Source organism: Nannospalax galili, unplaced genomic scaffold (assembly GCF_000622305.1).
Source record: "Nannospalax galili isolate Female #2095 unplaced genomic scaffold, S.galili_v1.0 scaffold17, whole genome shotgun sequence".
Taxonomy (NCBI): domain Eukaryota; kingdom Metazoa; phylum Chordata; class Mammalia; order Rodentia; family Spalacidae; genus Nannospalax; species Nannospalax galili.
Genome location: NW_008342276.1, coordinates 9,150,363 through 9,167,587, shown reverse-complemented (window position 1 = coordinate 9,167,587; position 17,225 = coordinate 9,150,363). Strand labels below are relative to the sequence as shown.

At 37.0% G+C, this 17,225-nt stretch overlaps 1 protein-coding gene across 1 annotated transcript in view; it reads right to left on the bottom strand.

Moving 5' to 3' along the window:
* The window catches only part of Fam91a1 (family with sequence similarity 91 member A1), a 43,331-nt gene that overhangs the window by 14,474 nt on the left and 11,632 nt on the right, over positions 1-17,225 (bottom strand). Inside the window, exons 6-18 of the mRNA XM_008838017.3 lie at positions 16,532-16,645; positions 14,718-14,808; positions 14,095-14,157; positions 11,485-11,591; positions 10,895-10,933; positions 10,273-10,385; positions 9,534-9,649; positions 8,589-8,701; positions 8,202-8,288; positions 5,690-5,822; positions 1,900-2,048; positions 585-719; positions 279-392 (exon numbers count right to left, since the gene is read on the bottom strand). Coding sequence (XP_008836239.1) covers positions 279-392; positions 585-719; positions 1,900-2,048; positions 5,690-5,822; positions 8,202-8,288; positions 8,589-8,701; positions 9,534-9,649; positions 10,273-10,385; positions 10,895-10,933; positions 11,485-11,591; positions 14,095-14,157; positions 14,718-14,808; positions 16,532-16,645 — 1,374 coding nt within the window. The remainder of the gene's footprint in view (positions 1-278; positions 393-584; positions 720-1,899; positions 2,049-5,689; positions 5,823-8,201; positions 8,289-8,588; positions 8,702-9,533; positions 9,650-10,272; positions 10,386-10,894; positions 10,934-11,484; positions 11,592-14,094; positions 14,158-14,717; positions 14,809-16,531; positions 16,646-17,225) is intronic.

Below are 17,225 nucleotides of genomic sequence, written 5' to 3'. Positions count from 1 at the left end.
GAATACATAAGTCAAATAAATCCTTTCCTCTCCAAGTTAGTTTTTTGTCAAGAGCGTTTCATCACAGCAACAGAAAACAAACCAGAACATGGGCCCAAACTCAAAGTTCATGTTGTTCTATTACTCCCCCACACACCAAGGGCCCAGCAGAGCCCTGGCTCCTTACAATTCAACTTGACAAGTAAATGCCTCTGATTGCAATTCAGTAGAAGCTAGACGAAGTACGATCTAAGTAATAAGAACCTAAAATTGATCTGCTTCAAATAAGACAAACATACCTGAATTAACACTGCAGAATGGGTTAAAGCATCATTCAACATCGTAAGCACATTTGATGTAGGAACTACCCCAGGATCATGGCCCCAGGATGTTATAAGTAAACGATCATAACCCTAGCAGAAAGAAATGAATAACAGATAAAACAGCACTCAGAAATAAAGAAAAAAAAATAAGAAAGGTATCTACTGTTTACCAATTTCTATTCTCAAAGAAAACTGCTCAAAATGCTTTGCCTATATGTATGAGGCCCTGGATTCAAACTTCAACAGAACAGAAGAGAAGAGAAGAAAGCCTCACACTCATACCTGGAATATATGTGGCAGTTTCCGAAGTCTTGTACCTTTAGACAATAAGAGAGATGGTGGTCCTTGCCCAGTGATATGGTAAATATATAATTTAAACCAGACAGAACTGACTTCTGGAATAGCTGGTCCAATATGCTATAATCGTAAAATAAGATAAAGCTGTAATATCTAGAGTCAAATTTCACAAATGACCAAGTATAATCTTCTAAGTAACAAGCACAAAGTACATATTTTAATTGTTATTATTCTTACGAAGATAAACGCTAACTGGTCCAGTAAAATAGTTTTGCCTTTACACTGAAATTAGGAAGACACATCTTATCACTGCAGATGACTGGGCTGTAAGTGGATTGCCTAGGTCTGAGTCTAGGCTTCATCCCTTCAGCCATACCATACTAAGACAGTTTCTTAAACTTTGTGCTTCATTTCACTCAATCTACAAAAGAACAAGTAAATAATTCGTAAAGATGTTGTTAAGATTGTTCAAAAAGGCTTAAAACAGTGTCTGGCAAACAAGCTCCATATTACAGTATTTATTATCATTAACCACATGTACTTTTTCAAAAGGACAATGTCCCCTTCATCTATTTTCTAGACAGTTCATAGACTTCTGTGTGTTTATGTTGAGGTAAAATAAGAGGATAAATAACTATACAAAAGCCTGGCTAAATGAAAATCTAAGACCATTCCTATTAATGCAAGACCAAAATGTTGGCATGGGATGGGTCCTCTCTGAGACAGCTAGAACAGCACAGACAACAAAAATAACTTTGTATAAGAATCACTTCCTCTCTTTTGTTTCATTAAACCCTACACATTTAGGAATTCAGGCAGGATGGAACACTGAACAGCAATACAACTTCTACTCTTTGAAAATGGCACAAGCATACCTTCCTCACCAAGGAAAGAAATGTATCAAATGTATTTTTAAAATGTTAAGACTAGCAGCAATTCTGGCAAATACCATAGTTAACTACAGAGTTCTAGCTTACAAACGTCATCACAGCACTACTTCTAAAACATCTGATCTTTTCCTAATTAAGTTCACCCAGCTTCCTTTTTGGAGCACTCCAAAACATGCATTTTAAAATACTTCAAATGAATAAAATTTCAAGGTCACTCAACAATACACAAGTTAAATATACCAATTACATCTCACAACTTGAATGTGACAGCATCTTACAACAGCATAAAGCACAAGACAGCTTTCCAAGTCGGTGCTTTTTCAATATTTGGCACTTGCTGATTAAGAATCAAGAACTGTTTTCCCTAATGAAATAACCACATTACTACCTGATCTTCCAAGAGTCCTTACCTGAGGAGTGCAACTGCTGACGGGCCGGATCTCATTGGTGAGAGGAGCCATGGAAACAAGGAGCGTGTAATTTTTGTTTAGAACTCTGCTACAAGTTGCGGGATCCAACCCAAGGAGGCTTTCACAACGTAAGAGGTCCAGAGGGAAACCTGAGTTATGATTGAAGCACACAAGGAATAAAAGCCTGATCACGTGAGACAAAAATGTTCAAGATAAACTGCTGATCACTGCCTTGAGAGTTAATTTTTAGTGGTACAGTAACTTTTAATAAGTACCAAATTTCTGACAAGACCACCAAGACTCTTAAGAGTTAAAAGTTTTTATTCTCTGGTCTAGAAAGATAGCTGTCTGGCAGTGCTTTCAGACTATTCTGCAGTGTTTTATGACAGCCAAAGTGCCAAGAAAAGCTGTATCTTTGTTTACCCCAAACTGAAATCTCTACAAAGAGATTGATAGCCCAGATCTGATTCTAGCATAGACGTAAGCATTCCTTATTTAGAAATCTGTGCCCTACACTGCTGGTCCAGAAAGCATGACTCAATGAGCATGTTAAGCATTGCTGTCCTTCATCCACCAGAACATTATATACTATTGCTGTCTAGGGCCAGAGAGACAGTTCTGCAGGTAAAAGCACTTGCCAGAAAGCCACAGCAGAAGGAAAGAACTGACTCCTGAAACGCTGTCCTCTGACCTCCACATGTACAATGTGACATACACATGCTCCATAACACATATATTTTTTCTAAGCCTATTGTTCTCTTTTAAAAGAGACATTTAAGACTGAAAGAAACTTCAGAAGATCAATTGGCTATTTCCCCCTTCAAGTAGGAATGAATCTGAAAAAGTATATGGCCTGTTGAAAGGGTCAAAAAGCACTAAGCACTGCTAGCACCAGCATCCTGGCCTCACACAAGGCTCAGGAAAAGAAAGTAGGCTCCTAGGGGAATGATGAGCCAAGTACAGGGTAAGATTAGACTGTACTGTTTGCCAGAGGTAAGGTACTGTTGAAGAAAAAATAGATAAATAAAAATGGGAAGACAGGAACTAGTTTGAAGGCAAAATATGAGGCAACTAGAGTACAAAAAATAACGAAAACAGTAATAACTACTAATCACTGAAAAAGAGGATACTATAGATCCACACATCTATCTCCACTGTTAAATACTGAGGCAATGCTAGAATACGGAGGGGGAAAAAAGACTAATTTGCCACCATCATGATTGAGAAAGGGCCACTACTGATTCCGAATCTAGCGGAAATAGTGAAGAGAAGCAGAATACTTGCAAACTTTAGAGAAAAAAAATACACTATATCATGAAGAACTCAGACGACACATTAACTGAGTGATCAAAATTAGCATCACCAGCAAGAGGCAGATGCATCCAGATAACATATCAGAAAGACATATGATGTGTACAGTACTCTAGACAGGAATAAGAAACCTAAACCTAATCATAAGGACACATCATGTGCCCCTAAGATGAGAAATGCTACAGGCCCAGTAAAAGTGGGACAGCACTCTTTAAAATGAACAATGACATAAAAAAAAAAAAAAAGGACATGGATTTGTTAGAGAATAAAGAAGATAAAAGAAACATGATTAAATATGATACTTCGATACTTTTCCTACACCAGATCCTGTACTACAAGATGAAAAAAAAAAACACACTAAGAAAGTCATTCGCATTACTGCTAACTGACAAACTGGAAATTAGATGTAGCAAAAGCTGCTGTAACACAATAGCCGTATGTGGTGGTTTGAATGACAATGTCCCCCATAGGCTCCAAGTATATGGACATTTTGTTCCCACTTGGTGGTGCTGGTTTGGGAGGCTTTAGGAGGTGTGGCCATGCTGGAGGAAACATATCACTGAGGGTGGGCTTTGAGAGTTCTTAAGCCTTGCCAGATTTCTAGTCTCGTTCTTCTTACTCTAAGTTCCCTTGGTCAGTGTTTTATCACAGCAACAGAAAAGTAAAAAAGAAAGCAGGCTGTTTCTAAGATATACACCCTGGGTAACTAAGGGGGCAAAGGCCATGATGTACACCTTATTCCCAAATTCTGGGTTAAAAGGTTACTCTCATTGTTACAGTGTTTCTGTAAATTTGAAATGCTAAAAAACCCAGAGTATGTGATTGAGTGGGGAGACAGAGTCTCACAGACAGCAGAAAGAGCACCTGGTTCACACCTGGAAAACAAGGAGAGGCTGGAGAGTGAAGCCTCAGAAGAAGGGGCCTCTACCAAGTAACGTATCTATCTGGCTGGAGGAATGGATGCAGCCTGAAGTACAATGGCAGAAGATGGCAGGTTGCTTGGAAAAGGACAAGAAGTGGGCAGGGAGACCCCTGTAAAGCCCAAAGAAATTCATGTTGTTCAGTGAGAAACTGTACAACAGCCATGAATGGGGAAATATCCAATAAAAAACTCAATCTTACCATTTAGGAAAGATTTTCCTGAAAAGGACTGGGGGCATTGGGCCTGGTTGCAACAGGGGAGACTAATGCAAGGTCCTTTATAGGGTGGATATATGAGGCAGAAACAAGTCACGTATGAAGAAGTGGCATGGAGAGGTAGGGTATTACAGCAGATTGGAGAATGTTTCACTGTAAGGTGTGGGTCAGTGTAAACTTTAGGAGCCTGGAAGAAGAAAAGAAGCTAACCACAGACTGGTTAATGAGCATCTTGTTCTGACTGATCAGATGGGACAGGCAGTTCAGTCAACCACTTATGAGGCAAAGAAAGAATTCAGAAGGTCTGTTTCTGGTCTTGTCAGAAGTAAACACAGAAGGTAGAAACTAACTTCTATAAGCTATGTAGAAAAAGGATAGGTCTTTAAGTAAGTCATTTTCTAGACACAAAAGGATGAGGGGCTTGCTACCCTTCAGACAAAACTCAGCATTACCAATATCAAGTATAAAATACATCTAATGCACACTAAGACAAGGAAGTATGACATCTAGAGCTCTCAGGAATTAGAACACATTTTCTAAGTTTTTTTATAACTCTGATAGCTCATATATAAATGCAGTTCCATTTCTAAACATTTCTACAGCACTAGGCTACAAATTACAAGCAGAGATTCCAATGCCTAACATACTGATCATAGTGGAAGAAGTCTTTAAAAACAAAGGATTATCTTCAAAATATTGTGCTTATCAATGAAAAAAACTATATAAACCACACATTGCTCTATTTTCAACAGTGGCCTCATGCTATTTAAAACTAAGAGTACTAACAAATGATTCTTCTTCATACACGAGATTGCTTACAGCGAATACCAGTCCTACACGATATGCTCAAATTATCAGTAACATAGTGTTTCTATTCAACTAAGCTTTTAAAACATCAAAATGACAGAACTTAATTTCTTTAAAAAATAAAAAGTAAGACGTAAGATTCAATGGTCAAGCAGAGCCCCACAGCAAGCAGCAACATTTCCCAATAGGACAAGCAGCAGCATTCTCTGTACCCCACCGCTTTGTGCTCAAAGATGCAGATGGCATGCCTCTGCTCGCCCCTCAAAGCTGATGTCTGTTATAAAGTCCATCCAGCTTCTGAAGTAAACACTCCAAACTTCTTTTAAGGACTAAGCAGGTTTAAAGACAACAAGTGAGAGGAAGGAAAGCTGACAAGGACAGCCATAGAGTAAGCCTCTAGTTACAAATCCAACATGCTAGCTACACAAAATGTATTAAAGCAGGTGATGATTAAATAAGTGAGCAAGATTTGTTTAATCTCTCGGAAAGAAAGTTGACAGGATCATGTCTTCAAAATTAAGTACAATTATCATACCGTAACTGGGTTGATCTGGCTGAGCACTCTGAGCAACCAGATCTTTATTATGACGCAGAAAGAGTATTGTGTTCCTCAGAGTGAGTGCATGATCAAAGTATCTCTGAGCTTCTCCTTCACCAGTGCTCTGAACCTAAACCAAGAGAAAATAGATTTTTCAACAAAAACTACTCTCATGCTGTCCATTCTAATAATCATGTAATACAGCTATTAAAATATTACTGAAAAATTCTAATTCCAAAACCTGCCCAGGAAATATTGAAACAAATAACCTCAAGCAATGTCAGAAGTTTCCAATCTTACTACATCTATGGAGGTGATGAAAATGATTCCAACAAGCATAAAAATTTCAGCAACTGAATAAATGCTAAATAGCACCATTATATAAGCTCCATGTTCCCTGTATGATTCAAATAGGGCATTTAAAAAGTTCTAAAGCCCAGGCTAGAGAGATGACTGAATGATTAAGAGCACTGGTTACTCTTGCAGTAAAATAAAAATAGGAGGCTGGCGAGATGGCTCAGCAGTTAAGAGCACTGACCACTCTTGCAGAGGATATGGGTTCAAGTCCCAGCACCCACAATGGTGACTAACAACCAACCTTAGCTCCAGTTTAAAAATGAATAAAATATTTTTAAAATAAAAAATAAATATAATTTTTTAAAATTTTATTTTATTTTTTATTTTATGTGGTTTTGCCTGCATGTAGGTAAGTGCACTCGTGTCGTGCAATGCCCATGGAGGTCAGAAGAGGCTGTCGGATCCCCTGGGACTGAAGGTACAGATAGTTGTTGGTTGCTATGTGGGTACTGGGATTCAAACCCGGGTCTTCTGAAAGAACAACCAGTGTTCTTAACCACTGAGCCATCTCTCCAGCCCCCATAAATATTTTTTTTTAAAAAAACACCAAAAGAAATTCTAAAGTCCATCCTGCTTCATCAAAAAGCACTCCAATATCTCTAATTTTCATCATTCTGCATGTGATTTTGTGTCATCAGTCAAAAATATCGAAATGAAATCATTAACCATAGCTGTTCATTATGGCTGGGTACAAGCTTGGTTTATTCAACAAGAATTTACTGAGTGCGATGTCCTCTGACCTCCCTAGGAGACAAGAAGGAACAAGGCACCAAGCAGACAGGACTCCTGCATTTACTGGCCTCTCTGGGCAGGAGTCAGCCTCCTGTATGACATAAAAACAGACATCCAGAAACACAGAAAGTGGAAGTTAACATCTTTGGGAGCAAATAACTAGATTAGATTTGCATTCAATTAACAAAATCAACCAATTAAGCTGAATATCAGGTTACATTAAAAAACCACTTCAGACTATACAGCTTTCCCAAGAATGACTGCTTGGTTAAAAAGAAAGAGCACAGATACACAGTGAGTGAGAAAGTGGACGTGCTCTTGGGATTTGCTACCTGGTAAGAGGCTAGCTGACATAAGAGAAAATTCAGGAAATCAGCACTTGAAATGTGCAAGTAAAACAATAATTAGCAAAATGTATGGAAGAATGGAGGAATAAAGATAAAAATGAGGCCAATTAATAAGTATTATTTCTTGTATATTTATGCACTAATAAATGTAAAAAATCTATAGAAATGGAACAATGGAAAAAATGTTACTTTAAGATATAAAAGGATTAGAAAATCACTGGGTTGGAGAGATGGCTCAGCAACACTGGTTGCTCTGCAGAGGACCTGGGTTCCATTCCACCCACACGGCAGCGAAGAACCAACCATAACTCTAGTTCCAGGGGAATCCAACACCCTCTTATGACCTCCACATGTACTGCATGACATGGGTGCAGGCAATACACTCATACACATAAAATATTAAATAAAATGTTTTTTAAAAAGAATTAGAAATCACTAAAAATTCTCTAAATAGAACATTTAATATGCAGACTTCCTAACTAAAGCACAAGACTACTAAAATTACTAGTCAAGGAAGGAAAACCACTGGCATACAAAGAAAAGAGGACAGAATAAAATATCCAGGAAAGAAAAGGCACCAATAAAGTACAAGCAAGATTTATAGCTAAGGAAAATGGAGCTTATTCACAGGGGAAAAGGAAGTTAAAAGCAAAAATAGCTGTCTTCAAGATGCTAAATGAGATAGGAGAGCAGACATAAATATGATACTCAGGGACACCGTTCCAGGCGAAGAACAAAACTTCAAACAAAACTACTCCAGAGCTGACCTCAGAGTCACACCAGATTTTTTTAAAAAAGAGGTAAAGTTTAGAAAAAATTACACAAAGATTTCTATACTCCATTTCTCATTATCTTAACCATGATAAAAGTTACACACATCACCTTTAAAATTACAAAATACACACTGCATAGGCTGTGTTTAAGTCTAAATGACTAGCAAGGGACGAAGATGGGGTAAGAGACAGGAAGGAGCAAAACTATATGAAAACCACAAGACAATGTCACATCGGCACAGTGGACAGTAAGTCAAGTAGGAAAGGTCCCAATCCTGCCTAGAGCACAATCCAACTTACCTTTTCTAGTTCTATAAGGAAGCTGTCCAGAGATTCATCGGAGAGTTTGCCCACTTCAAACATTGTGACTGCATGACTTTTCAAGTTCTGCAAAACCAAGCACAATATTGAAGCTGTGGTTTTCCTTTTCCATGCTAAGAATAACACGTGTATTATGCTCTCTGATATATTTAAACTGGAAGATGGAAAATAGGAGGAAATGGTTCTTCTAATCGCAAAAGCAATCTTTGATGGAAATAATCACATTGTTCTAAGGAATGTAAAGAAAGTCAGCTATGCTTTTAAGAATAGGTCTAATACTTAAAAACATATTCATAAAGTACTGAATTATTTTAGATCTCCTCCTGGCTTTAAACATCATTGCATTTAAACCAGCATTTGACTTACTGGTGAAAGATTCCCCATCATTAAAAACGCAGTAAGAGTGGAGTCAAATAGGAATGCAATACGCTTGGTATATCCTGTGGACAGACTCAAACTGCTTATACTGGCTGTGTCCGCTGAAAAAAAATCAGAAAAAAATACATCAGAATGTGAAATCACGTCAATGAAAAGTTGATTATATTTATCATTTAAATAAGTATTTCACTTCAGCTTCGCTTGATGGCCACAATACCTAAATTAATTATAAAGAATATTATAGTCATAAAAGGGTCAAGAATTTTTTTGAGTCAGGGTTTTTTGAGTCACTATTTAACACAAACTGGTCCTAAACTCCCATCTTCCTGCATTTGCCTCCCTAGTGCTAGGATTACAAGTATATACAAACATCAGGTGAGGGAAAAAAGTAATTGTAAAAGGCATTTGTTTTTGTGTTAATTTCCTTAAAAACCAGAAATAAAAATTCCTAGTAACTGTCAGATCAGTAAGTGTAACCAAGAGAATGAAATTCTTTAGTATGTGGCTCATGTAACAGGCAGAAACAGGAGAAAGGCCATCCCAGGCTCCTGTTACCCCCGACTTTAAACCCTGGGTACCTCCCTTTGGCCTCAGCCTGCACTTTCTCTTGAGCTGAAATGGCCTTCCTCACTGGTGAGCAGCCTCAGAGTCAGTCTAACCCAGAGTGTCTTCTCCCTGAAGGCTTCCCAAACCTTTCCAGGCAATAAAAGGTCTCTTCTTTGCAGCCCCAAACACCACAATTGCTCAAAATGTTGTAGTTCTTGTCTGCTTTATATCCCTAAGACTCACACAGTGTTCACAGTATTGGTAAGTACTCAGACTTGAATACTAAATAAGAAAACTGAAGCAGAACTACAGAGCAGCTGTAGGAGTGTATGTCCAGACAGATGGCATATCTATAGACAGACTAAATTAAACTGAGTTACTGCTAACCTGGATCTTCTTGACTATTGGTATCAGTGTCAGTAGCCGAAGAAACTTCTTGCACAGGACTCCTACTTTCCCCGCCATCCCATGATAAGAGCATCTTTTGTGGATCTAAAGTGCTCCTATTAATGAAGAATATATTTACTTTTTAAAAATCATATAAATCTCATAAAAAATAGCTACTGAAGTCAGTACTTAACTATGAACAATCTATTTGAATCCAGTTCTTTTTATGTTATTTTTAAATTATGTGTGTATGTGTCTGGTACCGTTAAACAGACGTTTAAGTACAGTGACCACAAAGGCCAGAAGAGCGCATCGGAGCCTCTAGAGTTACAGGCAGTTGTAAGCCCATCCATGACTGTGCTGGGAACCAAGCTCAGGTCCCCTGCAAGAGCAGCAAGTGTTAATTACTGAGCTATTTCTCCAGCCCTGAATCTAATCTTATATTCAGGTCTGAAATTTAAGATGTGACCCAAAAATGCTTGGGCCTAACTAAGACCTATACACAGGCTTTAGGAAATTCAAGTTCTTCAAAATTATACATTTTTATATGTGCCTTTTTCCTCTATCTTTATAGACTTAGCTTTCATCAGATCACAAAAGATCCATCACATACAGAAGATTTGACAGTCACTAGTATACAGGATTCACTTCCACTGGCATACTGAATAAATACACTTTCTGCACGTAAAGCTAAATTTCTTTTCAAAGGAAACTATGTCATACTGAATAAAGGCATTACTTTAATCTGTTTACAGATGGAACATTCTTCCATGTTGAATGCAGTTGATCCAAATTTATTACTTGTCCCTTCTTATGGGCAAAGCCCAATCGGCAATACATTGAAACAGCATTCTGAAAGGAATGTAAAGGAAAATTTTGTTTAAAAGATATCAGAATATTTGTAAGAAAAACATACTGTAAGATATTAAGCCTCTAGTGATGCTCAAGCATTTTTTTACCTTAACTACCGGACAGCTTGGGCAGGACTATTCTTCCTCTATAATTTTCACATGTATTGGGAGGTGGCGGCGGGGTGGGGGGGTGCAGCTGTCCCTACATCCTTTTCCAATGAGACAGAGTTACGGCCTTAGTAGAGCTCCTGACAAGACACTGATTGGGCTGCTCACTGCTGTCCACATTAATGGAGTGCTCTCTTTCATTCCTACTGGTGGAAAAAGACTCAGGGCTTTTCATACTGCCCTTTCTCTCTTCACAGCCATCCCTTTACTGTGTATAACCCCTGTGGCAGCTGCTAAGAATCCCAATGCCTGCTTTCAGTAGTGCATCAAGATAAAAATCAACTAGCAAATCCATTCAGTATTTACATTACAATGAAAACAGTAAAAAATAAAATAGCGTACCTTAACCAGGGATAAGTCTATCTCAAGGACATTTGCAAGCTAGAAAATAAAATTACCAGCACATTACACAGTTGTAATAAACAAATGTAAATCACACTCAGCAGAAAATTTATGCATTGAAAAACTGAATAAATTTTAAATTCAGATTTTTCTTATTTCCTTCATCTCTAAGATCCTTGGAATATTAAGAAATCTAGGTAATGGCCAACAATTTAAGATTCCTATGCTTCACTATTTTTTTATTTAAAATGAAAACATGCCTAAATAGATCAATCTGGCCTACAATCTTTTACTATAAAGAAACTCATAAAAAGCTTTCTAACCAAATTAAAAATTTATTAATTCGAAATATATATATGTCTGAGCCAGGCATGGTAGCATACACCTGTAATCCCAATACCCAGAAGAGGCCAGCCTAGGCTACATGAGATCATCTCAAAAAAGCAAAGTAACACTTAACTATATTAATGATCTAACTCTCCCTATGTGCTGATTATGAAAATATTTTAGCATGTCATTAATCTTACCTAACCCAAACTTATTCTAATCTTGAGTTATATAAACTCTTCCATAAGATGTCTGCCACTTACCTCTGCAACATTAGTGTGCTCATCTATTGACACAAATATCTTATAGAGTAGAGTTTCAAAATAATCACCTTGTACTCGATTCATTACAAAACCTTCAAGAGGAGGAACTAAAACAAAACAGACTTTTCTCAGTGATAGGTTTCATAAAACAATTTTCTAATTGGCATCATTAATTGTTACCCTATACCACTGCTTTGTTCAAGCATTTACGGAATGCTTACTAAGTACTGAACAATTGCAAAGTTTATTACGTAGACCATTTAATCTTTAAGCCCACAAGGGTCATACACTATTATAATTATCCCTTCCTTAGAGATACCAAGGGAGTAAGAGGTTAGAAATTTTCTTAAGGTACAATTTACATCTATGACAAAAGAATGAGACAACTCTTCACAGAGATATAGTCTCTAGGATATACTAAGTTTAACACAGAATGTATGAAAGAGAGTCCAGCTTCTTAAGCTGTGGGTCACAATCTGGGATTGTGAATCTGAATATAAGAGTCATCAAAAATTTGCCAATAGTAAAAGGTTTCTAAACCCATAATAAAATTTAATTCTAAATCAAACACATAATAAATCCATGGTGTTTCTGGCAAGGCTCCCATGTTGTATTGTATAACTTCACTGCAGTTGTAGTTCTGAAGACACAACCAGGAGCACTGCACCACAGGCCATCACACCACACTGCCCAAAATACCATGGCTCAGAGTCAAGACTCTTGTCAGCTGGGATCTTCACTGTTAATTACTATGCAAACAAAGGTTTTTTTGCTCTTATAGAAACATAATGCCTTAATTACAGAAAACAAAGACATTTACTACTTTTCTGCCATTATTTCTTGGTGTGTAAGCATCAAGTTAGTGGACTTTTGAATTATAGTAGAATGTTTAATTTTTAAAATTGCTGTTTGAGCTGAAGACTTTGAGTTTCATAGAAAAATCACTAAATGAATTGTGACAAAATTCCAACAATTTCTGAAATGGTTCCATGCCATTTTATACTATGCATTTATGGGAAGCAGTATTCTCAGCACTGACAAATTAAACTATCAAAATAATGGTCAACTCTTTTAAAAAACATGTAGTGGTACATGCTTGCAAGCCCAGCACTCAGGAGGCAAAGGCAGGAAGATCAGTAGTTCAAAGCCAGCCTCAGCCACACAGCAAGTTTGAAGCCAGATTGGGCTACATGGGACCCTGCTTGGTTTTTTTTTTTTTTTTTTCTTTTTTAGCTCTCTTTTTTTAAAAATGGCACTAATATAAGTCAGTGCTCAAATTGTCAATAGTTAAATGGACTGAAATGAACAAATCTAGTACTATCTAATTTTTAAGTGAATCTCAAATGAGTCAATGTTGTCAGTTTATCAGATAAGAATAGGAATTAGAACAATTCTTTCATATTTCCCAACAGGAAATTGACAAGAAACCACTACCACTTGTCTTTTAAGAATCATTCCTTTGTTTAAAAGTTACATATTTAAAACTAGTAAACTATTCTATCTGTTACACTAACAACTATACAAAACTACAATACTAAATTAGTATTTTTAAATTTTTTTTTTAAATTTTATGTGTACGAGTGTATTGACTGCACGTGTGTTAAGTGCTCCTGTGTCATACAATGCCCAAGGAAGTCAGAAGAGGGTGTTGGATCCCCTGGAACTGGAGTTACAAATGGTTGTTTAGCCACCTTGTGGGTGCTGGGAATCAAGCCCAGGTCCTCTACAAGAGCAAACAGTACTCTTAACTGCTGGGTCATCTCTCCAGCCCGTCATTCATTCATTCATTCATTCATTCTTCATTCATTCGTTCATTCAATTTATTTATTTATTTATTTATTTATTTATCAATCTTTTGTCTTTTTGAAACAGGGTCTCCCTGTAGCCCCAGCTGTCCTGGAACTCACTATCTACACCAGGCTGGCCTTGAACTCACAGAGATCCGCCTGCCTCTGCCTCCCAAGTGCTGGGACTCACTATGCATTACTCCTTGCATTACTGTGCAAGGAACACAGCTCTGTGGTAGAACATGTACAGTCCCTAGGTTGCCCAATACTGAGCATTGGGGGAAAAAACTACAAGAGAATCCCATTAACAACTGTGAGCTCAAATAAAGTCCAAGACATACTACAACACGTTAGTGTGCCAAGATACAGAGTTGACAAGAGGAAGTACATCTGTAAACAGCCCAGTCTCTGGAATTTGAAGCTTTATTCTGGGTCTCACAAATATTAACTATTTCGATTTGATTTTAAAAATCATAACCAAGAACAATAGCTAAAATATACTGGAAAACATAAATACCTAACTAGGTGCTTCTACAAAATTTAAAACTTAAAAAAACATTATTTCATTTGTGAGTCTAAGAAATGTATCCTAAAGTTCCATTATTTTAATACAGTATATAAATCAAAGTAACATAAAAATGAAATAAGAAATGTAAGTAAAATCACAATTGGGATACAATGGGAAAAAAGGGATTTATTTCTATGAAAAATCCTAATATCTAAGATTCCACAATAATCTGTGTTCAGTTTACTAGGATGATATGCCACGTTCAACCTCAGCCAGCCATTCAAAAAGTAGTGAAAAATGTCAGCCCAGACTTACCTGCTATACAGCTGTCATCTGATATTGGTACATCCAGATAGATAAACCCTTTATTATACAAACCTACAAAAGCAAAAGCATCTTGTTTTAAATGGAACGCTACACAACAGTAATTTTTTAAAAATCTGATTACTGGCTTTCTGTAAGATTCTTATAACTGAATGCTATGTGAGAAAACAAAAAAATACAAGAGACAATGAATTTTCTAAATCTTGTTTTTTGGTTTTTCTTTTTCAGACAGTAGCCCCAAATGGCCTGAAACTTGCAATACAGACTAGGCTGAACTTGAACTCACAAAGATCCACCTGCCTCTGCCTCCTGAGGGCTAAGATTAAGTAAATCTTTTTTTTAAGGCACTAATATGTCAGTGCTCAAATATCAGTAATTAATATGTTCAGAACTACAAAATTTTTCTTACCATTATTTGTGTAAGTTTCTAATTATATCCACACTAGAAAGTAACAGACTAAGAGCATATTTCAAATAAGTAAATAAATAATAAATAAATGAAAACATGACTTAGGAAATAAATAGTATTTGGACCTAGATGATAAGTAATTGATATTAATTACTGTTTAAAACAAGTTTTATGTTGACAAGGACCATTTCTACTAACCACTTACTATGTACTATATTGTAATCTAGTGATCCAGAGAGCTGGGGACCTGAATCGATGATCTTATCAATGGTGGATTTCTCAGGAAAAGTACATATCTAAGAAAAGCAAAATATTTCAGTTAAGTTCTGTCCAAATTCACTAATTCATATGGTGTCTCCTAAAATCTATTCATGCTAAAGCTGATGGCTAACTGCACGCAGTTAAATGACCATACTTTTGTCATTTAGAATTTAAAAAACAGCAACAACCCCATGCATACAACCATCACTTTGCCAAAATATGGGACCAATAGTTTACAAATACCAACATCTGCTAGTAAGTAGTAAGCACTCACTGATAAACACAAGTACTTACTGTTTTCTTTGAAATATAATCAGATACATTTGCTGCCTCTGAACCTTCAAATCAAAAGTCAACTAGTGACAAAAATTTCACATGATTATCAATCATGTGGTGAAGAGAAGGTTCACCAGCTTATGACAGTCTGACAGCTCCATCAGGAAGTACTTATACTGAAGCAAAATTTCTAAGGCTTCCAACTTTAAATTGCCTTCCAGAGGACAATACAGACAAAAAAATTTAAAAATAAAAAGGTCTCTGTCTTAGTTTGCTTTTCGGTTGCTGTGATAAAACACTGACCAGTAACAACTTGGGGAAGACGGGGTTTATTTCAGCTGACAAGATACAATCCATCATCATGGGAAGCCAAGGCAGGAACCTAGAGGCAGAAACTGAAGGGAAGAATGCTGCTTACTGGCTTGCTTCCCCTGACTTGCTCAGAAACCTTTTTCTTTTTCTTTTTTATTTTTTGGTCTTTTCGAGACAGGGTCTCCCAGAAGCCCCAGCTGGCCTAGAACTCATTACATAGACCAGGCTGGCCTCAAACTCACAGAGTTCTGCCTGTCTCTGCCTCAGATACCTTTTTCACATAGTCCAGGACCACTTACATAGGGATAGCACTGTTCATAATGGCCTGGGCCCTCCTACATCAATCAGCAATCAAGAAAATGCCCTACAGACATGAAATCCCCACAGGCCATCTACATGGGGAAAATCCTCAATGAGGCTCCCTCTTCCCAGGTGACTCTAGTTTGTGTCAAAAAGTAACCAGCACAGCAGTATACTAACATTTCTTCAACTACAGACAGGTACGACCTGGTCTTTAGGCCCACTTAGCATGCGAGCCTTTCTTTAAACAGTATCTCTTTCAAAATGTAAATGGCTTATATCAAATGTGCTTGAACTTCTGGAAGTATCACTCCCTTGCTCTTTATATTACTGCCCCAGCAGAGCACCTATCATTTTTCAGTATAATAATTCAACAGTGATTAGTATATAGATTCCACAGAAACTGCCTCAGTAATAATTCTTTCCTATCATTATGACTTGGGTCATTTAGTTAACTGCTTTGTGTTCACTTTCCTCATCTGGGGATACAAACAAAATACTTTCTCCTGGAGCTGTCATAAGCACTAAACAAGACTGGAAGGCACTTACAATAATGCATGACACATCTGCACATAGTGAAGTATTCAGGAATGTTAGCCATATTATTATGATTACCACGTGTGTCATGTCACTTGACACAAAACCTCTAAGACCCCAGATTACTGTACCTAAACCAAATCAAGTCTCCTACACCATTAAAGACTGTCTTTGAAACTCCATTAATATTCTAACCTACTAAGAACATTTTGAATTTTGAATTAGTTTGATTTTCCATAGGAAAACCAAATGTTACTTTTTAAAAATACATATATAACTATAATTAAAAGTTAAAAAACAAAAATTCTGGTTTTAATCTTTAAAGATCTCTACCTTGATGTCATCCTCTGTGATATATCCAGCTTGTACTACCCACCACGCCTCGATGGTAATTTCTACTGGTTTTATTGGTAGAAGGTCTCGGGCAGTTTTCCTTCTGAAGAATTTCTACAATGTACAAACATTTGAAAATTTGCAGCCAACCCAAAAATTACCACTTCCTTCTTCTGTCAACCATATAAGAGATACTGTAACAGGCTCAACCTTTTCAAATTCTTACGTTTAAAATGTTAACTATGCTAGACATATTATAGATCCCATTCTTAAATTATTTCAAAAAAAAACTATTTCAGAGCATTAAACCTAGACTCCAATCCAGAAACATATCAAATAAAACCAAGAAGTAAAAAACTGCATTTGAAAATGTGTACTTATTTCATCCACTAAGTGAATTCTGGGGCTAGAACGGTCAAATAAAAAGACAAACAAAGGAAAGTCAACACTGAAAAATACATGTTGGGGCTGGAGAGATGGCTCAGTAGTTAAGAACACTGGTTGATCTTGCAGAAGACCTGAGTTCGAATCCCAGCACCCACATGGCAGCTAACAACTGTCTGTAACTCCAGTTCCAGGGGATCCGACAGCCTCTTCTGACCTCCACAAGCACTGCACGACACGGGTGCATTTACCTACATGCAGGCAATACACGCATACACATAAAATAATAAATAAAATATTTTTAAAAAAT